Source organism: Teleopsis dalmanni, chromosome 2 (assembly GCF_002237135.1).
Source record: "Teleopsis dalmanni isolate 2A chromosome 2, ASM223713v2, whole genome shotgun sequence".
Classification (NCBI taxonomy): domain Eukaryota; kingdom Metazoa; phylum Arthropoda; class Insecta; order Diptera; family Diopsidae; genus Teleopsis; species Teleopsis dalmanni.
This window is the reverse complement of record NC_051847.1, coordinates 46002016-46026268: the sequence shown is the minus strand read 5'-3', so window position 1 is coordinate 46026268 and position 24253 is coordinate 46002016. Positions and strand designations below refer to the sequence as shown.

The following is a 24253-nucleotide window of genomic DNA, read 5'->3' as shown; positions in this document are numbered from 1 at the left end:
CGGAGCATTAGTTCCAGATATGATAAAAAACAAAGAATTTTTATTCGAATAGAATAAAAATGCAGGTTGTGTTTGAGATCTAGACTTTCGTTATTATTGAAAATGGTTTCTACTTTTTAATCTGTCAGAAACTTTATATTGAATCTCCCTCCTCGTTACAAACTGCTGATATTCTGTGCGAATAAATAGCATCCACATACTACAATGATAGTTGGGTATTTGAAACTCTTAACGATTTTATGGTTTTTACCTTTTAATCTGTTAGAAACTTTATATTGAATCTCCCTCCTCATTACAAACTGCTGATATTCTGTGCGAATAAATAGCATCCACATACTACGATGGTAGTTGGGTATCTGAAACTCTTAACGATTTTATTCGTGGGTCATTTCTTGTTCTTGGAGTTTATTTTTATAAAGCATATGGCCTATATATCGCCTTTTTTATGTGAAAATTGCAATTTTCTCAGATCGGCATGCGGTTATACTGTACAAAACAACGTTTGACACTGTTTATAGATTGTTTAATGTTTGGAGTTCACGGTGCTGTTATCCTTCCATTTCCTCAACTGAATAAAATAATTATTTTGTAGACAATTTTTTAAGTACAAAGAAGAAAGCGAGCGAAAGTTGTGTTTTTCATTGTATGTAAGACATAGTGAGCTTTGTAAATTGATACTAGGATATCGTCTAGTTCATATTTTGTCATAACGTTGCCGAGGTAATGAAAGTTGTAAATACTTTTTTATTATATGAGTTTATTGAATTTCGGGGTTACAACACTTACAAGATAAAAATTTCATTTTTGTGTAACAAAACAGTAACGAGTTTTATGAGAGATCAAACCGTTTTTAATACATCTTGAGATGATTAATCTGACTTAGTAGTCGTATTAGCTAATGAGACATGCTTTGCTCCAGACATATGTCTAGCCACTTATCTTCTTTCCAAGTATTCAAAAATAATACAAATTTATATTAGGTACATCAATTGCATCAAGCAACAAATGGCCTAAACCAGCTGACGCATATAAACTCAAAAATTCAACTATTTCTAATATACATTAAAAATAAATATATAAAGAACATTTGGACAAAAAATTATGATTTTATTTATCATCTATTTAGTTTATTTTTTACTTCTCATCACCGTTTCCAACCTCTATTTTTGATTTATAACTCAAACGTCCATTTGGTCCGTGTAAACTAAATTGTGAAAATTTCTTCAACTATTTGTGTTATATTTGCAAAGCAAAGCTATATGATCATATCTGTCTCAAATTAATATGCTGAATGTACTAAAATCTGTTTGTCATATATTTTGTGATACCGTCCATAACATATGGGTTACAATATCAATCAATCAATCTTGGCTGGTTCGTAAATCAACGTAAATGTATTCTAAAACAATGCAAGCTACATTTCGGCCAAAATATAGGATTTCGTTTCATATCAAATGTATAAGCCTTAGTCTCTTTTGTCCAAATTGTATGCGGTTACTTTTATATAAATCATATCTTAATATAAACCAAAATGCTTAATTCTGTAGTATCAATAATTCAAAATATATTTTTTTTATTTTAAATGTTTAAACCCGAAACCAAGAAAGAAAAAAATTACATTCATGAAAACGAAAGTAAATTCTATAATAAAAAAATTAACTGCATAATTTCTATAAAAGTGAATTCGTTAAATTAAGTAACACTTTTGGAATAAAAATATAATAAACGAAAATATTTCAAAAAGTTTAAGGAAAAAAAGTAATTATTATGTACTAATTAAGTTAGAAGGAAAACTGCAGTTGTCAAGATTATGAATCCTACTTTTTATGAGGTATGGGCGGCGTACCATAAAATTTTCGCTTTTTAAGTGTGCTTTTGAAAGGTGTTGCTGAAAGTATTAATTAAATAAATAAGTATATAATCCAGATATTAATAAAAAAATTAATTACCATATTGTACATATAAAGATTCCTTATTATTCTTAGGTGTCATGCAACCGAAGTCTATGTTTTCTTGGTTTTCCTTATCTTTATCTAAGCTAACATACTGATGCCAATAATCAGTTTCTAATTTAAGTAAATTAAGCATAACACTGTACTGTGTATAGACTTCAGTTAAAATAGCCTGTTGATCTGGGTCCGGTGATGAATATCCTACAATGGTTGGTCCAAAAACTCGAGCAATATTATCAATTGGCATAAGCACCTCGCGACACAATGCAACACGTTGAAAATGTAGTATTAGAAAAGCTAAAGTATCACGATTAGCTTGTGGCAAGCAACTTATAGCATTTCGTAATTCTTTTTTAATATCATCCTCAGATACATTTTGAACAGCATTACAAAAATGCTTCCATAAGCATGTAGGTATAAGTGGTTCGCGTAAAGAACGAAGAAAATCTTTGATACACCCGCATAATACGTGTATATCGAAATCACTTAAATGAGGCATACTTTTTCCACGTAAGAAGCGTTCTTTTAATGCTTTAACCTCACGTTCAGAGCCAGATACACGATATATGCCAACTTCATTTAAACCACGAGATTCAATTTCATTTACGCAATGAATAATCAAAGCTGGTATCATAGGTGCAATTGCTGGTGCATATTCAGCAATGAATCCCATTCCCTTGAGTGTTGGAGTATTAGTTTGAGGCACACAACTAATGTTTAATAAGTTACGACAGTCGACATGACAACGTATTGGACAGTCACGACAACGTAAACCGACAGCGCCAAAACGTATTCTGTAGAATTTAAATATATAAGTTAAAATAAATTAAAATCAATCTGTACAATTCGCACTTACTTTTTCTTGCACTGTGCACATGTGTCGGCGCGAATAAATGTTTTTGATGTGAAATTGTGATTTCTTAAAGGCGTTGGACGGATATCTTTTGATGGAGTTTGCATGCAACCAGGAGTGCCCAGTTTATTACCCGGTGTCATGGGAGGAGCGGATGGCGCAAAAAATCCTGTTTTTTTAGGTGTTGAGGGATCGTTTACAATAAAAATTTCGTTAACATTTTCCCTTAATGGTTCAGATTCAATTATTGATTCAGTGCGTATAATACCATTTCCAGCTTGTGGTATAGTAACTTTGGTCGTAGCACAAATACGTTCTGTACCAGGTGCAATATTTAATGTGTGTTTTTGTACTCCAACGCCACTACGGCGAGTGGTAGAACGACGTGTTGTGATTGGTGGAGTTGACTGCACACCGCTATCCATACCAGCACCACTTAATCGAGACCGTTTTGTACTAGTGCAGGGTATTGAGTTTTTTGGTATTGATGGTCGATGCTTTTGCCATGATTTTGAATGACGAACATCTAAGAAATCATCTTCTGATTGAGTTATAGACAAATCTGATAAAAACGATCCTGTTGAGTTAATATCATTGCCATATTTTTCTTCAATGTGCCGATTGAGTGATTTGCGCTTTCTGGGTATTGTGTTCAGAAAAGCTAGCTTATCTTTAGTTTCATCTTTAAGGTTACGTTCGTTTTGCAGCAAATCTGCAACAGCAACAATTTTTTTTTCCTAAACGCAAAAACTTTAATAATAAATTTAAAAATATTTATATATATGAACATTTACTAATTGTTCTCGATCATGTTCTGCGTCACGACGTGCCTTACTTTCCATTTCAAGCAAACGGCGTGCATGGAAAAGTTTGGTTTCTAAGTCCGCCATTGACTGCAAAGAAGCGTCGAGTTCTTTTTGTATTCTTTGTGTTTCTTGAGCATGAGTAAAACATTCCTGACGAAATTTTTCTTGTAAGCGTAGCAGACGTAAAAACTCTATATTTTAAATAAAAATTTTATTGAAATTTTTTATTATTTTCTGCTGATTTTACCTTCTTCAGCCGTGCCGTCTTTTAAAACCTGCATACAGCGTCGAATATCATCAAACGATGCTAGTGTTGAGAGCATTGGCGTATTCATTGTAAACTAAATGCACCGTACACTAATAATTTTTATTTAAATATATTTTGTATCAATATTTTTTGTAAAATCCAGTTTAAAACAAGCACTCACAAAACGACGCGCTAACCATATTTTTAAAGAAAAAATTTTGACAGCATCTACCGTTGAAATAATCTACGTGAATTATTGCACAGAGTTGTATTTTGAATATTTTTCGAAATCTTGATGGGTTCGAAAAATTGTTTTAAAGAAAATAATTACATCTAAAATAAAAATTAATTAATTATTGTTTTATATATAATAGACATTAAATTAGTGGTTATTGAAACGTAGTTGTTGCTCAACATTTTAAAGCCATTTTTTACACCGAAAAGTAATTTAGGTGCTTTCGGCAGCTCGCAAGTGTGGCAAAAAACAATGTTGATGACTTATAGAAATTTAAATTTAAAGCGTTTTTCAATAATATTTTTTTCATATACTCGTATAAATTTTTGCATATATTTATGCACATAAGAAAATATTTATTTTTCACAATTTTGCATATTTTTAAATATATCATTTCCAAAATTATCAAATTTGTGAAACTTTTCAATTTTGTTTGAATTTTTGTTTACAAACTTTTGACATATAATTGGAATATTCGTTGAAATTTCGCTTATTGCGTTGGCAACACTTTTTTTTATTGACCAAAGTGATTGGCCACTTCACTACTAGGTGCTTAGACAGAGAAAGTAAAGAAAGTTGTTGTTTTGCGTACATTTGAGCAACTGTAGGCCAGGAATTTGCTGTTTTTTACTACAATTGCGAGCCACCAAAATCACCTTATATTCAGGTATATAACATTTGACAGATTGCACCAGTGATGCCAATGTCTCGCTTAGCTTCTATAGGCCAGCAATGCTCTTTTTGCCACACTTGCGAGCTACCGAAAGCATATGCAAATTATTATATTTGCAGGGTTGCATAAAAATTTTATCGCTATTTGCATACCGACGTTTTGCGTTTTTATTTCAATAATTTTATTTCAAAACTTTAATTGATAATTAAAAATATATACGCCTCACAGCTTTATTTTATTTAAATCATCAATCAAAATGCTAATAAAACAAAATAGAATGAACATTTAGAAATCAAGATTTCTGAAGTTAATATTTTAAAGTTATTTGTGTAGACATTAAATGATACAAAGACCTCCGAAACTAAAAAAGTGGGTATATATGTATATAGTTAAGAATACATTTCTCATTAAAGCCAAAGATTTTTTTTTAAAGAAAAATAAGTATATTTATGTATGATTTAATTGGTTTAAGAATCATATGACTTATTCAATATATCGAATTTTCAACGAGAAAATCGTGTGGCCGAATCTCAAAACAAGCATCAAAATGTTTGCTGTTCTCCTATATAATTATTTTCATGATCAAAAACTTTACCAGTTTTTAGAAAATACATTGTTATCTATACGTGACACACTTTTAAACATTAAGACAAAAAAGAAATTTAATAATTGATAAAAATAAAAAATTTCAACAGTAATGGAAAATATAGAAAAATATTTCTTTATTAAAATAAAATATTTATTTACTTTATTATATCATTTAAGGGATAAAAATAAAAACTTTACAATAATTGGTAATATAAAAAGGTATTTCTTAATCAAACTAAAAACTATCTCGAATCTCTTAAAGTTTTATTATAAATTAATATACTCAGTATATTATTGCTTCTAATTTTATTTCAATATATTTATTATTATGTTTATTATATTATGTTATTATTTATCACCCACTTTATTTACAACACACCTTTGTGCATATCTCATTTTTCCAGCTGTTATGTTCTTTTAAGAGCGGTGGGCTATTATATTTTACATTACTCTTCATTATTCTTCTTTGACAGAATTTATCATTTTATATTGAAAGGGGACTTTACCCTCGTTCCAGTAATAATCTCTTAATTTGTCTCGTAATTCCTTGGACTCTACCATAGAATCAATTTTAGTTTTTTCAAATGCAAGTAATTCTTTATTTTTTCTCCAAGCACCAGGAACAACAATACCTCGTTCTAAATCTTCCACGTCAACATCTTCGGCTGTCATATAATCAACAGAATGTGCTTTTAGGAAGTTATGCAGCGTGCAGGTACCCAATATAATAGGATCTAAATGTTCCAATTTAACTCGGAGAGGTTTTTGGAAAACTTTGAATTTTGATATTAAATGCCCAAACGTGTCTTCCACGACTTGTCGTGCACGATTTAAACGATAATTGAACACTTCCTCCTTTAGTGAAGATTTTTCTATTGGGTAGGGAGTCCACAGATTTTCAGATAGAGCGAACGTTTCATCGCCAACAAATCCATATGGACAAACAAAGTTACTTTTTTGTAGCCGATTTGCATCTGGTATATTGAGATCATCATCTAACCACTTGTCGAAAAATTCTGTACCTCTTAAGTAGACTTCGCCATCGACAACTGAACCATTTACACCTTCGTGGATATAAATAAAATCATAATTTGAGTTAACAATACCACATAATATAATGCTGCATGTTCCTTCATGATTTGTGAATTGTCCTAAGCTTTGTGGAGGTCTTTGTATTGGTACATGTTTGCATGCAATTGCACCAATGCAGTTCTCAAACTGACAACTGTTGTGGAAGCCTTCGGCAATTTCTCTCCACTCTTTTTCGTTTTGCGGAAACTAAATGAAAAATGTTAATAAATATATTTGCAGCAAAACAATTTCAATAAATTTACTTACACGTAAATATTCATTTTTTAAAGTTTTGAATATAGCTAAGCAGGTCTCTGGTACAATTCTTGCAATTGCTTGTGCGGAAATTTTGTAAATGAGTTTAAGTTTGCTGTAGTCCATCCCAGAGTATAGGAAACGTAAGGTTACAGCCAATCGTTCTTCGGCGGTAATTGCATTTCGCATTATAGTATCTTTCTTTGATATATGTGGCTTGATGAGGTCCAATAGATAATTAAATACTTCTTCTGGCATATTTAGGTTTTCCTCCAACTCCTTTAACTCTGTTTTCTTTAATTTTGTTATGATGTCTTCATTGCTGAGCATCGAACGTTCTAGCAAAAAGTCATTTGACCACATCCTCTGCTTTTTCTTCGGTTTGCCAACTTTAGACATTTTGTTCACACGTTTTTTGTTAGTAATTAATTAAAATCTTATCACTATTTGTATTTATACAATAATTTGTAAACAAATGTGAAATCTTACTTTTTGTTTTGGAATAATTAAGCGTTGCCACACAGTTTCAGTTTGTTTATGTCAAAGTTTTTTTTTGACATTAACTTTTTAGTCGCACATTACAATTAGCGTACCGTATTTATGATTGGACGAATTTATAATTGGACGAATTTGTATTGCATTTTAAATTGTGACGATTACCAATATGTCTTACAATAATTTACACTGTTCCAATTATTGTGATTTCAAAATAACTTTTATAAATGTGGAGCAATAATAAAGTTTTTTATTTACAACTGTCACGTTTTTCGGATTGCCAATTTTTGATATTAATAGCCGTAATTTTTTCTTTCAAAATAGCAAAAAAACTCGCAACTTATGATAGAAAATAACTTAAGCAACAACAATGCTTTTTTTGCTTCGTAAGTTTTAGTGCAGCGAAATTCAAAAAACAGTCTATTGTGAATGTTCACTGGCAATATGTGTTAAGTTCCAGTCTTCCGTTAAAATCATATGAACAGAAATAATAACAAATTGCAATATTTAATAACACAAAAAAAACTATTACTATTGCTCTTCTATTATACATTTTGTTTTCTTTTATTTAAATTAATTAATTTTTAGTGTTTACAATATTTATATATCATATTGTACATCACACAACAAAAAAACATATGTCAAAAAAGTATTTGACATTTCGAAAGTGTTGCCAATTTCTTTTAATCGGACTTAATGTTCTTTTCTACAACTCTTTTAAAATCTAAAAATTTGCGAGAATCTTTTTGCTACTCTGAAATAAATAATTACCGTTAATATTAAATTTAAACAATGAAAATAATAACGAAAATATTTTGCTATTAGTTTGCACGTATGTTGCATATACGTGTTTTGTTCTAATTGTGCCATTCAATTCAAAATCTTTAAATTTTGTAGAAATTTTTTTTTATATAAATGATAATACGAACCTTTAGATAAAATCAGTATATCATAAAAATTTCAAAAATTACTACCTTACAATAAAAGGAAAATATTTTTATATGTAAGAAAATTTTTTTTTAATTATTGTTCAAATTAGAAACACGGTTTTTAGTATCTGGAATATATCGTGTTATGTTGGTGTGAACATAACTTAAAATTTCAAAACACCGACCATTTACGATACGTGATTACGTGATTCTGAGGCCGGTGTAACGTCAAAAAGCAGCTGACAACTTATATTTATAAAAGATTTTGAAGAACAGACGGGGGAATTTTGTTTATTAATTTTAAAAATTCGCCCAAATATGCATTTAAAAAGTTTGTTGTCAAGCAATATTTTGCAAAACCAATTCATTATTAATCGTGGAATGAAAGTTTTAGCAAAATCATTGCAGTTCTCTGGATATGGGGAAGCAGCAGATGTTTTAAAAATTGTTGATGATAAAATTGATTGTCCTAAGGATAAACAGGTTTTGGTTAAGATATTAGCAGCACCTATAAACCCAGCCGACATAAATACTATACAAGGTAATATCTCAATAATAATAATAAATTATCATAATTTATCATTGCTGTTATTTTAAGGAAAATATCCGGTGAAACCTAAATTCCCAGCAGTCGGCGGTAACGAATTTGTTGCGGAAGTAGTTGAAGTCGGTGCAGATGTAAGTAAGTTTAAGTTAGGTCAACGAGTTGTACCCTCTATTAGCGGCTTAGGCACTTGGCGCACATATGGTGTCTTTAGCGAGGATCAACTATTACCGATATCAGATAAAATTGGTTTAGCTGAGGCGGCAACGTTGACAGTAAATCCTGGTACAGCCTATCGTATGCTAAAGGATTTTGCTAAGCTGTCGTCAGGTGATTGTGTAATACAAAATGGAGCCAACAGCGCCGTTGGTCAAGCAGTGCATCAATTGTGTAAGGCTTGGAATTTAACATCGGTGGGCATAGTACGTGATCGTGCAGATATCGGTGAACTTAAAGATCATTTAGTTAAACTTGGCGCTAGTCAAGTGCTAACCGAAGAAGAATTACGTACCACTAAAATATTTAAAGACGGAGTTCTTCCAAAGCCGCGTCTAGCACTTAATTGCGTTGGTGGCAAAAGTGCTACAGAAGTTTCACGGCAACTAGCAGATAAGGGCACAATGGTTACATATGGTGGTATGTCACGTGAACCAGTAATTGCTGCAACTGCAGCACTTATTTTCAAAGATATTTCCTTTCGTGGCTTCTGGATGACACGCTGGACTAAAGAAAATCTAGATGCACCAGAACGTTTTGAAATGTTTGATGATTTGTGCAAACTAATCGAAGAGGGTAAATTTGTTGGACCACTACACGAGCTGGTGCCGCTGCACGCATACAAGGATGCTGTAACGGCTTCTTTAAATTTTAAAGGTTTTGCGGGCAAAAAATACATATTCGATATGCAGTGCGAATAAGATGTGCAGTGTAAATAATATCTCGAACCAAAAAATAAAGTCTGTGATTTAAAAAAATAAAATTTATGTAATGCAGAACAAAAGCGCAATTTAAAATTGCAACAAATAAATTAATTATGGACGAAAATTAAAAATGCTTCATATTTTTATGTAATTTGAAAAAAAGAATAAAATAAAAGAAAATTCAAGTTAAAATTTTAGCATTTCTGATTGTTTAATAATATATGTATCAACAAAATATTTCCGATCTGAGAAGACTTTTTAAGGTGATCAAAAAATACATAAAAAATAGAGTCCTGAAACTACCATATTTACGAAAATTGACAGGCTTACCAACACCGCGTTATCGAATCTCAGAATGATTACAGGCTTCTCGGGGAGGTATGCAGATCTGAGGTCAGTTATTGGTTAATCTGATGTAGTGATAAATAATAATCCAGTCAAGGCGTAAAGAGGGGTTATGAAGAAACCTCGCAGTTAGTAAAGAGTAAAAGTGCTCAAGTGCATTGACTCAACTAGGCTCAACATAATAATATATTTATATTAATGACTTTATTTATTTAAACTTTATTCATACAATAATAATATATTATAATTATAACATAATATTATATTATTACATCTTTAATATTTTAGGAATATTGCAATAATTTGTTTTATATATATTTTTGCTATTTTTTTCTTAATAATAATATTGACATGTTTTATTTTTGAATATATAACATATAAGTGATTAAAAAATACTTTACTCACAATGGCGTGTTTTGGGGCAGGTGGTCGATTAGGGAACAGATGGATATATATCTTAAAGATAATGAAAATCATACAATTCTGATATATTATCGTTTTTATTTTTTAGTACTAATATAAATTAAATATTTCGATAAATAAAACTGTAGAAATACTGAAGAAACTTATCAACTATGAAAAAAAAGAAAAATAAAGAAGAGTTGGTTAGTTGCAGTGGTAGGTTATTATAGATAACTTCCATGTACCTCAATTAGCGATTTTTCGCCGTTTTGCTACCATATTCCTCGCAAGAACCCTAGTATAGAAGAGTAGAGACTAAATCCAACCCGCCGAATTTAGATAATTTGATAGGTCTTTCGTCTTTACCGATGAATAGTCTGATAAACTATCAAAGAAGTATCTTTCTAAGCACCTATATCTTCTGGACGCCAAAGCCGGGTATTCACAGAGAAAATGTATTATGATTTCTTTTTCCTGCGGGTTGCCACAATTTCTGCAGTAAGGATTATGGGGAATGCGCAGTTTCTCTGCGTGAAAGAAGAGTTAGTTCTAGTGTATACATATAATATAATAACTTATATATCTTGAAAATAATACCAAAAAAAAACAATCTTTTATTAATTTAGTAAACTGTAAAAAATTTCAACAAAAAAATATATTCCTGATATTCCTTCTTTTGGTACAAACCTGGCTACTTCCCTGCCTATCTATATACATAGAAACTTCACAGGATACGATTTCCAGTAATATGCTGAAATTAAATCTTATTTGGCAATTTTTTTATTAATACAGATTAGTCAGTTTATCTTAAACGTTGAGGATTCTACTACAAATCTATATATATTTTACATGTCAAGTAGATTTTAAAGTCATATTTCGCTTTTAAAATCTCTTTAAATAGTTTTGAATGGTATTATACGTTATATTATATTTGTCAATATGTAGAAAATTTTATAGATTACTTAAGAACATTAGTTTCTAAACACTATGCATAGTCACGATCTTAACACTCGAATAAGTCATGGAACAGTTTCTCGGTGTATTATTATAGTATATATATTTATGGCAATGTATTAAATGTATATAATAATATTATTATTATGTATATTATTAAATATTATAATCTTTGTTTTTGTATGCTTAACATTAAGAAGTTTTCCAAAGATATGGACTTTTTCGAACAGAAGTCTTTGGAATGAGCTAAAATGTCAGCTGTTGAAAACATCCTAACATCAAATGGTGATAGCAATTCTAGGTCCAGTAATCTCCTATTGGCCTATGTAAGAGCCGGACACTGAGAATGTGACTGGTAATCTTGTTCGCTTCTAGTCGACTTACTGTTTCCTTAGACAGATTAATTTTATTAGCAAATAACGTACACCATGTTGATCCATCAGAGAACTTCTCGACAAGCTTAGCTCTTTTGTATTGCAGTGGGTCACCTCATCGAAATTGAATGGAGACAGATAATAACCTACAAAGGATGTTCTGATAATAATAAAGTAGATAGATGCCTCCAGTTTAGATATCTAGCCTAGACTATTGGTTAAAATAATGTAGAAAACCATTTTGAAACTAATCGTGTAATCGATGGATTCCAAACTTTATGTTTGATAAGCATTTTTATATAATCTTAATAAATATATTCAAAGTGTTCACTAGCTGTTAGTTGGTTTTAGTGACGGCATAACTTCTTCTTCAGTCCAAGTAGCGTTTAAACAGCATTTTGTTACAACAGACCCGGTTATGAAAATTTTAATTTTAAAACCAACCGAATCGGTTGCTAATGAAAAATAGCTTTTAATTATTCAGGCAACAGTATATTTTATTTAGGAATATAGAATATTTAGGAATAGAATATAGAATGGTTGTCTGTGAATTGTGGAATAATTTGTAAGGGCAGTGATAGTTTTGAAGTAGGAAAAATTAAACTAAAGACCTTCAATTTTTTGTTTCTTGTCAGGAAAAGGTTTAGGAAATATGTGGTAAATATATTTCATTCTATCACTTTTCGATAACCATCGAATTTAGCAATATTTTTGGCGTTGTAGTAATACCGGAAATTTGTTAAATTGAACTACTTCAACGCAGTCAGTGCAATCAATCTTCAATTTTCTTTTACAAATTCTTGTAAGTGCTTAATACTCCTATCGATGTATCTAAGGTCTTACCATAAAAATTGTTTTGGATTGCTTACCAAAGCACAGAGCATTCATTGCTTATAATATTAGCAATGAATCCTTCAAAGAGTTTGCTTCCAGTTTTATTAAGAAAATTTTGAATTTATTTTACTACCTCAGTGTTGCTACCTCACCCTACCACTTTTATGAAAAAATATTCAATATGTTAATTACTTAAATGAATATTTTGGCTTTACAACCTCCTTTAAACATTGGTTTTCCTTTCCTATATGCATAAGTAATTTCATCAGAACCACGTCAGTTCCGTTTCCGGTTGCTTAGGCGGTCGACGAAATTACCGAAGTGGGCAATTTTTGAAATTGCTGTGTGTGCTTCGTGTTCGCTGGGGTTCATGCGGTGTTGCAATTAGTGGGCGCTGTCAGGTACTTGGTTTATGTGCATAATCCCAGGTGACCGCATTGTGGAAACGCAACCACCGACTCACGAAATGTTTGTTATACGCGCAATAAGTGGTTAGCCTGTTTCCGTTGACATTTTCATATTTCTTTTATGTCGAGATTAAGGTTAACAGTTTTTACTTCATACATCCCTTTTGCGGGCAATGAAAGTCAAGAAAATACTCTCGATAGCGCCACTTCGGATTGACAGGCATGTAGTGGCGCTCGATGTGGAAAAAGCGATACAGTTTATTACTTATGAACTGAAGTGGGCAAAGGCTTACGACGCCAAAATACGGAATAAATGATTGCTGATTTACTTGTGACGTTCAGGGAAAATTTTGCACATTTGCATAAAAATTTCATTATTGCATGAACCATAAATTTTTAATTTCACACAATGCACGGGTTTCGAAAACTTATTTCTTGACTTGACCGTAAATTTATTCCATAATTGTTGTGTCACTTATAAAATTAATATTTATATTGTTAACCATTTAAGTTAGTTAGAGTTATAGATTACATTTCATTATATTTTCCATTTGAAAAAAGAACACATACTTGGAGAGCTGTAAGAAGTTGCTCTCCATTCCTTGATTTACACTCCATTTACTCCATAAGGTCTTGTGTCATCGCTTCCATGCACCAATTAAGCTTAGTAAGTCAACACATAAATGAGTATTTATAATATTATATGTTTGTATAGGTATTCATACACATACTTTACTTTAGTTCCTTACCATAGGTGCTTTATGGCATGGAAGTGGTTAAGGGTTTTTCGGTTGGACTTACTGTTGCATAGCAATTTATTCCAACTTCGTAAACAAACCAAACTGTTTATACAGCCCACTGCCTTATATTGATAAAATTGATAAAACAAATGTAAACATTCCGTGGGTTTTTATAAGGAATGTGATTTGTTATTATTCGTCGTTTCCCTTTGGTTTTGAGCAACAAATGAAAATTATTAAATCAAAAAAGACAATATTCGTCTTGGATGAGATAGTGTGACCGTTTTGTTTTTTTTTTAAAGGAAAGCGACGATATTGATTTGATTTGATTTCTTATAGCGCAGATAATTTATTGAATTCCTTTTTAAGTAATTGAGTCTTAAAGTTGATTGATTGTAGTGTTAAGTAGACCTAAGTTATCTGCTAAGTAATCCGAACAACACCATTAATCTTAACATGTCTAAATCGATTTTACTTTAAAAACGTCTAAAATTTTTTTATTTTTAATATGTGACCTGTTCTAGCAGTGGGACTATAGAGAGCTGTGTGTGTGTGTGTGAACTCTATATTTAACTATATTATTAAACTATTTATATATTATATTTGATTTTGTTTAAGTAATAAATCAATTTTATATAAAATTGATTCAAATTTAGTTTTTTATATGTAATTGATTAATTATTTTAACAATATCAAATACACGGAGGTATCAAAATTAACCTCTCTAATAATTTCGATTAAATAAAAATGACCTAAATTTAGTCACTCGATAAATTTTAAAGTCTTGACTGACGTGAAAATCAAATTTAATATCAAATATATAAAAAATTTATTAATATTACTTGATATGGACGTTGGCTCTCATTAGTCTCTCTAAAAACTCTTTAATATTTCAAATCCAAGGAAATAATTTAAAGGGATCCACTTTAAATTATTATATATAATTTAACATAATCGATAACTTGAATATTTATATTCAAAGCTTTAAAAGCCTAAGAATTCACGACCATAGTATGATCCATTGTGTGGTGAATAGTACAAGTGGTGTGTAATTGCATGATCATGGTGGGTTATTCACATTATCAAAACAAGGAATTAAACGTCAATAGTCCAAATCAGATGGATTTATCTTAGAATGTTGATGAACACAGTTTAGCAATTTGTATGAATGATAATAATTTTCTTATTAAACGAGTACGTTGCAAATTTTTTCTTCCATCTGAGAAGAGATGGTCAATTTATCTATAAAAACTTCTTATATTAGTGTTGGATGAAAGAAACAAACGTTTCTTAATTGAAACTATTGTTTTAATATTTTTAAAACAATTTTTTATTTTAGAGAGGTATTTTGAACAGTAGTAAATTACAACAACAAAATTTTATTATTTATTTCAGTATTGTCAAAAACCTATCATCAATAGTATTCTGGAAATATTTCTTGTATTTTTTAATAAAACTTTCTTAGTAAATCAACAAAACTCCAAGTTAGAACATACAAGTCAGCTATGACTTTGGGTCAGTTGGATAATGAACACTGACTCTTGGCTTCAAATTTCTTAAAGAACACTGCTGATGGTTATTTGACAATACTCAAAAGAGCTCTATGGTCAGTCAAAAATTCCATTAATTAATAAATAATAAAAATTTTGTTGTTGTAATTCACTACTGTTCAAAAAAACTCTCCATTAAATTGTTTTTTTCTTCAATATTTTCTTAAAGTTTATACCTTTTTCTCTCCAAATTTTAGCTATTAGCATTTCAATTTACTACTGGATTTATCTTTTATTTTATATCCTACAATTGCATATCTTTTATATTTAATGATTGTCATTTACTTGGCTAAAGTTATTGCATTTTAGTATTTTAAAGTGCTTGAATCCCTTAGACGTGAGAACTTTTTTCGAAATTCGCGTGCCGTGCACTTATTATGGATTTAGTGGGGAATCACACAAACACACTAATATGCAGTATTAGTAGTCTACAAATACAAGGCAGGGCACAACAATGTATGTTTTTTCATTTACGAATATTTATTTAGTTCCTTCCACTCCGAACCGACAGGCTGACTTAGTGACTTGCTTACTGTAATTCGGTTTCGTTATTAGTTTAGACGACGGCATTGGATAATTTAATTGTGTTTGTGATAATTACATTTGTATATGTGTAAAGTTTACATTATTGTTCTTTGCTTTTGAGTTGTAAATGGAAAATAATGTATTCACACTGGCAGTTTGGTTGCGGACTTCAAGCATTACGGACGGAACTCACAACGGTGCTCCATTTAAAATTGAGATAGTACCAAAGAAATAATATTTACTAGACGAGTGCCATACACATTCAACGATTATAATGGCTTCGTCCTTTATCAACCAAAGTAATCCCAGAGCGAATGTTTTCATTTTCGTTAATTTGGGTTGTGAAATGTTGTATGTCATCGATCAACGCCTGAAAGCGCAACAAATAGCTGAAGAGAAGTCAATTCAAGGTAAGCCTAAATCGGCTGACCGTCATATGGCGTGTGTTCTTGTATATGTGTATATGTGAGTGCGTGTGTGTGTGCGGGTACTGAAAGTGTGTCTGTGGAAAGTGTCCTTATCCGTTCCTAACAGGAAGTACTTTCCGTTTTAGTTGTTCAGTTTTGTATGTTTGCACTTTTAATTGGCGTCACTGCAATGCGAAAGGAGAAAGAACTTTACGCCAACAAATCAACAATAATTTTAATGATAATGTCTACAAATTACCTTACCACATGCAAAATAAATATTTTCTTTTATTTATTTTGTTTTTAATATTCTTAAAGGATATATAATTATATAAAGAAATTATAATAATTACAAAAATATGTGAGCGTTCTGTTCTTATAATTGTTGATTGTATAATAAAAAGATTGCAGGCCAAGAAAAATAATTTCCAGTAATTTTTGTGATTTATTTGTATAATTTATGTATATTTAATGTTGAAAAATATCACAAGTGGGAGTAATAAAGTTAATTGAAAAATAATAACTATGTTTACAACAAAAGGGATATTTGGTTATGCTTAAAGTTATTTAAAAAATAATTATATGTGTGTGAACCCATAGAGTTTACAGGGAGCCTTGTTAGTTCTGGTTAAGATTATTGTTTAATTAATCATAATAGTGGCGGAAATAATATGTAAATACGACTGTTGAGCTAGAAGAAATACTTTGTTATGCTTAGAGTTATTTGAAAAAATAATATATATGTGAACCCATAGTTTACCGGGCTTTAACAAGCTTTCCTTTATTACTGGTTAAGATTATTGTTTAATTAATCACAATAGTAGAGGAAATAATACGTAAACGTATAAATTTTCATAAGAGTACTATTTTTCAGCTAGAAGGAATACTGTGTTACGCTTAGAGTTATCAAAAAATATATACATGTGAACCCATAGTATTACGGGATTTTAACGGGAGCCCCTATTCTTGGTTAAAATTCTTGTTTAATCATAATAGTTGCAGGAATAATATGTAAACATATAAATTTTGAGCTAGAAGGATTACTTCGTTACGCTTAGAGTTATAACAAAAAAAAAAATATACATGTGTATACAAAGTATTATGGGGTTTTAGCGGGAGCCCCTCCTTTCATATTACAGACTTTTGCTATATTAGTTTTCAATTTGACAAGAATTTAGAAAGCACCCAGAAAGCAGAAGCTAGCTACCCTAGTTTCGGTAATAAATAGAGCAGACACTAAAAAATGTGATGAAAAAAGTGGAGATCTGGACGCAGATTGAAAACCAAAAGCGTAGGGTTTGCAACGTTAATATAAAAGAGACCCTCCCCAAAGTAATGTGAAAGCGGTTCTTGCCGGGAATAAATCTCTCCGAATAGGGGGTTTTTTAGTCCGTATACTACATATTAATATATTAGAGAGTCGGGCACACCATTATGAGGACGGAAGGTTTGCCGGTGCATAAAGCATTTCACTTTCTCACCACACAAAAAAAAAGTTTCCAGTTTGAGAAACACTGTAGGAATATCTTTCTCAGATAAGGTCTAACATAAAGTTCACTCAACGTTGTCTTTTGAGTGTTATAGTTTGAAGATTATAGCTCTGAGAGCCTCATTGCAGTATACAAGAGCAGACATAGAAGTAAATACGCTAAACATTTCAAAACCTAAATTGATCTAAGCCAAAGGCTGTGGACTATGATAAACGAAAAAGATTGAATCGGTATCACATCACATCACTAATATACACTGAAAGTGTAACAGTTAAGAATTCGTCATATTTAGCTGTGTGTCCTTAATATATCTAATACCGAATATATTTGTATTATATATATACAGTGAAATTCGATGTTAAATTTGTGATTAAATATAGTAATGGGATTTCTCAACTAATTTCTAGGTCTTAAAAAACTACGATGATGACTTATTATTAGGGTACAAGTATTCTTAATATATTTTTACTCTAAAAATTCGTATAGACTATTATAATTATTGAAGCAGTATTAGTTCCTAATGGACGATATCCTTACGATCTCATCAAATATATTATTGTGCATCAATTTTATTCTTCATATTCTTTGTTTAGTCACTGTTCATTTTTTTTATATTAATTTTGTTTTTCTATAACGTTGGATATACGATCTACCTTTCACGAGTTGATATCATTATGGTGAATTTGCAGATCCTTAGCAAAATCGTAACTTTTCATATACCGCTGTTCTAGAACCTCATGGATAATTTAGTCAATTTCTTTGACAATCAGCGGATGTAAATGAGATGACTATATTATGAGGACTATATTGGATGCCATAGCACTTGTGATTTTTCTATGTAATCAAATGTCCATACAAGTAATCCTTAAGTAACGTCAGTTCTCGGTCAGTCTTCGGTTTGTTTAATTATTAAATATGGCTTCTTTTACATTGATAATTATTTGTGTTATCTTAAGTTCCTTATGTGCCAATTTTCCAATTTCTGTAAGAAACATTTATAACAAGACGACTGCAATCGACCTATTGAGGATATACGTGCCGTATAAATTTTGTATATTTATGTAGAAACGAATTTTGAAATCAAATTTTTTTGATGATATTTAATATATTTAAAGATATCCAATTAAATCCATTTATTTTGATACTAATTATTAACTGATTATATTTATTTTATTTACAGTCATGCACGATATAATCAATGTTCTACTGGAAACTAAATTCATTGATTCGCTTATGCGTGGCTCAGTGCATAGCAATGCTCAACTTTTTAAAGTGAATCAATGCAAATTTATGTTAAAAGACGTTGCCACATGTTCACTAATGCGTTTGGATGAAGCTTCTATGGATAAACTGTGGAATCTAATGACAATGATCTATAAATGGCAACTGTTCGTAACGAAACATCAAGTACATCTTTTGGATATAACAATACGTCATTTAGACACTGTATCGAAACTATATCCAGATTTCAAGTGTAATATGCTTATCGATTATACAAAAAACACACTTTTAGATTTTTGGAATAATTGCGGCGAGGAAGGACAATTATCTATATATCATACTAATATTGCATGGGTGCAGTGTTTCAATACAAAAATTTCTTTACTCATAAGACTTGGTTTTCAATCGAATGATGGATTACTCTTACGAGATGTGCCGGAAGAGTATTTTGAAGAGTTTGTAGATTCAATTGGTGATAATATATATGTGAAAAGCACTGAAATCGTTAGGCAGCCTAGAGACATTGGATCCACTAAAGGTTCCACAACAAATCGCATTGATCAATTAGCTGAACTCTTAAATTTTCAACAAACATTTTGTGATGATCTCAAACCGATAAATCCTACACAATTTCAAAAGCAATTCGAAAAAAATCTTCAACAATGTAATATACTTTTTGAGGATTTGGATGTAAATAAAATTAAGGAAACTTCAAATATTATTTCACCATTTGATGGAATAAATTCCCATGAATCTGGAGAATTTGTGCAATTGAAGCCAATTTATAATAGAAGTTCTGAAATCACAAGTACAGTTGGGAACAAAGCTGGGAATGCTACCATTAATGGTAGTAATTTTAGTCTGGACAAAAAGTTATTAAACTTGTATAGTGAGATGAATTAGACTTAAATTTATTTTTTGATATATAGTATAATTAATTAAATTTCATATGTGAACAATCAAATTAATTAAATTATTTTGGATTGTAAAAAACTCTGTTTGCCAGTAAGATACTTCTCTATATAATCTAATATTTTTTGTTTATAATAAGGAGATGTTAAATACCAGTAATTACTCGTTTTATTATAATCTTGACTATTTGTAAGTTGTCAACATATAAGTTATTAATAATATTATAAAAGCAACATGGTTTTCCAGAAATTTGTGGAGTCCGATAAGAACAATCCACCATTAACAGATACTGCTCTTCATAAATAAAAAAACAAACAAAAAGAAATATTTATCAAAATTATACTGTCTAAAGTCCATACTATAATTGTCGAATCCTCATTTATTCTTTCAATTCATTTATTCTTTAAGATCTACACCGATATGCATAGATTTAAAACATTTAACACATGATTCATCTACCAGCCAACGCGATCAATGGTTTGGAGTCGCTAGTTGGTAGTACCGAGCGCCCTTAAAGCTTTTGTCATCTGGGCTTTCTACAGAAGAACAGATGTCCTCTTCCGTGTTTTCTACCTATGAGTACTGTATTAAACGCAGAAAGGAAACTACTAGTACTAGCTGGAGTATTTTCTTCCATTCACACGAAAAGCCAGCGAGGCCGCTGAATTTTTATGCATTTAATTATGTCAGTGTCGTGGTATAGCTTATCGTTCCATCTAATTTGATACTTAATACTCCTGAGTGTATCAACATCTTCATTTAAAGTATCCCATCTTATTGAGAAACGTATATGTTATATAGTAAGATACTCTGAGCTTTACTCTGAGTTAACAAAATGTTAAGAGAAAATCGTAATATTATACTTGAATAAATATATTACTAAGATATAAATAAACATATATATATACTTTATATATATACATACATATCATGCTATACATAATTGTAAATTCTACTCAATTATTTGTTCAGTTTCAGCATTTATAATTTTCTCTTCCAGAGATGCATCTTGGTATTGCTGATATTCAGAAATAATTTCATTTAAATTATTCGCGGCTTCGGTAAATTCAAGTTCGTCCATTCCTTCATTTGTGTACCAATGTAGAAATGCTTTTCTCTTAAACAATTTAGAAAATTGCTCTGATACCCTTTTAAAAATTTCCTGCACGGCAGTGTTATTACCAATAAATGAAGCGCTCATCTTGAGCCCACACGGAGCTTTGTTGTAAACAGCAGTCTTACAATTGTTCGGTATCCACTCAATAAAATAATTACTATTTCTCTTTTGTATATTAAGCATTTGGTCATCAACTTCTTTCATTGAAATACGTCCACGAAATACTGCAGCCATAGCTAGGTAACGTCCATGGCGAGGATCACAAGCAGCCATCATATTTTTAGCATTACACATTTGCATTATTAATTGACGTACTGTTAAAGTCTTATTCGCTAATAAAGAGCGCGGAGAGAGTGGCACAAAACCGGTGATAAAAAAATGTAAACGTGGAAATGGTACCATATTCACAGCTAATTTACGCAAATCGGCATTCAATAGACCAGGAAAGCGTAAGCATGTCGTAATACCAGAAGTTGTGGCAGAGACAAGTTCATTTAGGTTGCCATACGTGGGATTTCTCAATTTTAGTGTTCGATAACATATGTCATATAGTGCTTCATTATCAATAACAATTGTTTCATCCGTATTTTCGATTAATTCCTGAGCACTTAACACACAATTGTAGGGTTCCACTACCGTTTCTGATACTTTTGGTGAGGGTATAACAGAAAAGGAAAGTAACATACGGTCAAGAAATTCTTCTCTTAATTTCGATATTAGTAATGTGCCTAAGCCTGACCCAGTGCCACCGCCCAATGCATGAACAATTTGAAAACCCTTTATAGATTGAACTTGTTAGTACATACTCGTATATTATATATATTAAATGGGGATATGAACCGGTTTTGAACCAAAAATTAAACAAACCATTGTTATTTTGGATTATATAATGGTGAACTGAACTTTCTTAAGCCATTCAACTGTAACGGTTCAAAACATAAGTTTGTTCGGAAAGTAACAACTATCTATGTATCTATATATTTATCAATCCATATTTATTTCTATCTAGTTTTTACCTAATAGAGGGTTTAAATGTATTTTTGGGATTTTCTTCTTAAACGTCAAGAAAATGTGGTTTATTTTCTTGGTGGTTTTTCTTCATGGTGTAAGATAAACTTGGGACGATAAAAAGTGTTGTCTACAACAATATTAAATTCTGGAATAAGGATTATTGAGTCAAAAAAAGGAAGTGTTTCTAATCACTTTTAAGTCGACATTTATCAGTAAAATGTGATGGTATTTGTTTGGTTGGATTTCAAAAGGTTTTACAGCTTGGATAAAGTATAGCGATAAATCCACCATATTCGTCAGATTTGGCTCTTACTGATTATAATGTATTTTAGTTATACAATATTATCTAAATGTTGAAACCCGTGCTTCAAATGAGGAGGTCAAAAATCAAAATTTTTCCAGCCAAAATAAAAAAAAGGACTTGGATCACAATGGACAACATATAATTCCATGAAACATTATAAAAAAATTGTTTTTTGTTTTCCGAACAACACAATATATACGGTTCACAGCTCTACCCTTTCAATGTATAACAAAATTTGTTTGCTCACCTGTAAGCAATCACAACACTCACACTCTTTTCTAATTGTATCCAATATGGGTTCTATTAATTCTGCACCTTCCGTATAATAACCTTTTGCCCAATTATTCCCTGCACCTGCTTTACCATATATAAAATTATCGGCACGAAATATTCTTCCAATTGAACTGGAACGTACTTTATTCACTGCACCAGGTTCAAGGTCCACAAGTACTGCCCTTGGTACATATTTCGCTTTCGCTGTTTCATTATAATACACATTGATACCGTCTTGCAGCTTACACCGTTTGCCGCAATAGCGACCCTCTGAATTAATACAATGTTCCTTTGATATGGCTTCCCAAAACTTAGCTCCTATTTGGTTTCCACACTGACCAGCTTGAATATGGACTATCTCACGCATACTTATAGTGATTCTTTATGTTGAGTTTACTTTATGTACTCGTAAATACATTTATATAGTTGATATAGTACTATTAGATTTTTTTTTCTTATAAATACTGTTCTTTTTATATTAAAGAGATATATACTTATTATACTTTCATGTATAATTATAATACATACATACAATTATGACAATTTTTTAATTAATTTTTTTTTTAAAGTTTATTACAATGTGTTATTGATTATTACTTTAATTTATTATTACATATATATTAAATGAGTTCCATTTTATATTTTTTGATAAGCTTTAAAGCCAATTATTGTTATGTATATAGGCTAGGTATAACGGGCGCTTCTTGAAGCACACATCAGCATTTATTCTCAGAGACAATTACTGTACAATATTTTATCTAAGTGTGACACCCTTAAAGTTACTAGGAGGACATAATCCATACTTACCATTGTTTCCAACACAAAATGCATTGCTTCCAATATAGAAACCATTGTTTCCAATATAGAAACCTTTGTTTCCAATACAGAAACCATTGTTTGAAATATAGAAACCATTGCTTTCAATATAAAAATCTTTCCTTCTTGCTTACAATATAGACCCTATTGTTTCCTTGTTAAGGAAATCCGATGTTACTTACTTTAACACTATCGGAGCAGTATAGAAATGGAATCGCAAACATTCGAACAGCTTCGTCCGTAGTTTTGGATGGCGATATAGAAAGTACTTGATAGCTTCCACTTCCACCTTATTATAGCAATAGCTGGACAATTAGTTCATTGGAAGGTGCCAACGTTAAATCTTTGATGCAATAGAACAGCGCTCCGTTAGTACTCTAGTAAGCACACGAACTATAGGTTTGCTGAAACTCAAAAGATCTTTGCTTATGTCATCTAATCTATGTTGTAGGGTCTCGATGACTATGTGATTAGTCCATGTGTTATTTATCAGCGCAATGGCGAATTTATATTTGTTTCTCAACAGTTAACGCATCGGGGGGGAGCTCTAATAGAATTTTTGTAGTAAAACGGATCTTTACAAAGCCTATACTGTATGAAATGATGATTAGATATGTATTCAATAATTCCCAGCAGATAAACTTATAACTAGATCTATGACAAACGTGACAACTCATGGAAATTCTTTGTCAGTATCTCATTGATACTGATGAGATAGATCAGTATCGATAGATCTGTGACAGACTTGATATCTAATGGAAATTCTTTGTCAGTATCTCATCGTCATTAATTTTGATACAGTGAATATTTTGCAACTATATTATTATTGTAAATATATTAAAATTATATATAAATAAAATATATTATTTTTAATCTATTAAAATAGTTTCATTTTATTATTTCTTTTTACGTATTTAGTTTTTTTTCAATTTTTTTTTGTTTTAAAGATTTTTCTGAGAAATTTTATAAAAATTAGTTTGGGATTGCAATTAAATACACAAAA

General features: G+C 30.8%; 5 protein-coding genes across 5 annotated transcripts; 2 read left to right on the top strand and 3 right to left on the bottom strand.

The window, feature by feature from the left end:
* Nucleotides 1-1552: 1552 nt before the first annotated feature.
* On the bottom strand, nt 1553-4111 carry LOC119677428 (rac GTPase-activating protein 1). Its single transcript, XM_038088769.1, has 5 exons — nt 3859-4111; nt 3600-3802; nt 2809-3542; nt 1950-2746; nt 1553-1888 (listed from the first exon to the last, which is right to left on the bottom strand). The coding sequence occupies exons 1-5, from the start codon at nt 3944-3946 to the stop codon at nt 1818-1820; spliced, it is 1893 nt and encodes a 630-aa protein (XP_037944697.1). The 5' UTR covers nt 3947-4111; the 3' UTR covers nt 1553-1817.
* A 1455-nt stretch (nt 4112-5566) lies between these two features.
* LOC119677429 (putative nuclease HARBI1) lies at nt 5567-7209 on the bottom strand. The gene is made up of 2 exons (XM_038088770.1): nt 6693-7209; nt 5567-6632 (listed from the first exon to the last, which is right to left on the bottom strand). The coding sequence occupies exons 1-2, from the start codon at nt 7077-7079 to the stop codon at nt 5811-5813; spliced, it is 1209 nt and encodes a 402-aa protein (XP_037944698.1). The 5' UTR covers nt 7080-7209; the 3' UTR covers nt 5567-5810.
* A 980-nt stretch (nt 7210-8189) lies between these two features.
* LOC119677430 (enoyl-[acyl-carrier-protein] reductase, mitochondrial) lies at nt 8190-9682 on the top strand. Its single transcript, XM_038088771.1, has 2 exons — nt 8190-8645; nt 8703-9682. Exons 1-2 carry the CDS (start codon nt 8423-8425, stop codon nt 9563-9565), a joined length of 1086 nt encoding a protein of 361 aa, XP_037944699.1. The 5' UTR covers nt 8190-8422; the 3' UTR covers nt 9566-9682.
* Nucleotides 9683-15954: 6272 nt separating this feature from the next.
* On the top strand, nt 15955-19720 carry LOC119674457. The gene is made up of 2 exons (XM_038085595.1): nt 15955-16109; nt 18777-19720. The coding sequence occupies exons 1-2, from the start codon at nt 15974-15976 to the stop codon at nt 19718-19720; spliced, it is 1080 nt and encodes a 359-aa protein (XP_037941523.1). The 5' UTR covers nt 15955-15973.
* A 943-nt stretch (nt 19721-20663) lies between these two features.
* On the bottom strand, nt 20664-22907 carry LOC119677616 (tubulin beta chain-like). The gene is made up of 2 exons (XM_038089039.1): nt 22409-22907; nt 20664-21623 (listed from the first exon to the last, which is right to left on the bottom strand). Exons 1-2 carry the CDS (start codon nt 22799-22801, stop codon nt 20682-20684), a joined length of 1335 nt encoding a protein of 444 aa, XP_037944967.1. The 5' UTR covers nt 22802-22907; the 3' UTR covers nt 20664-20681.
* Nucleotides 22908-24253: the final 1346 nt, after the last annotated feature.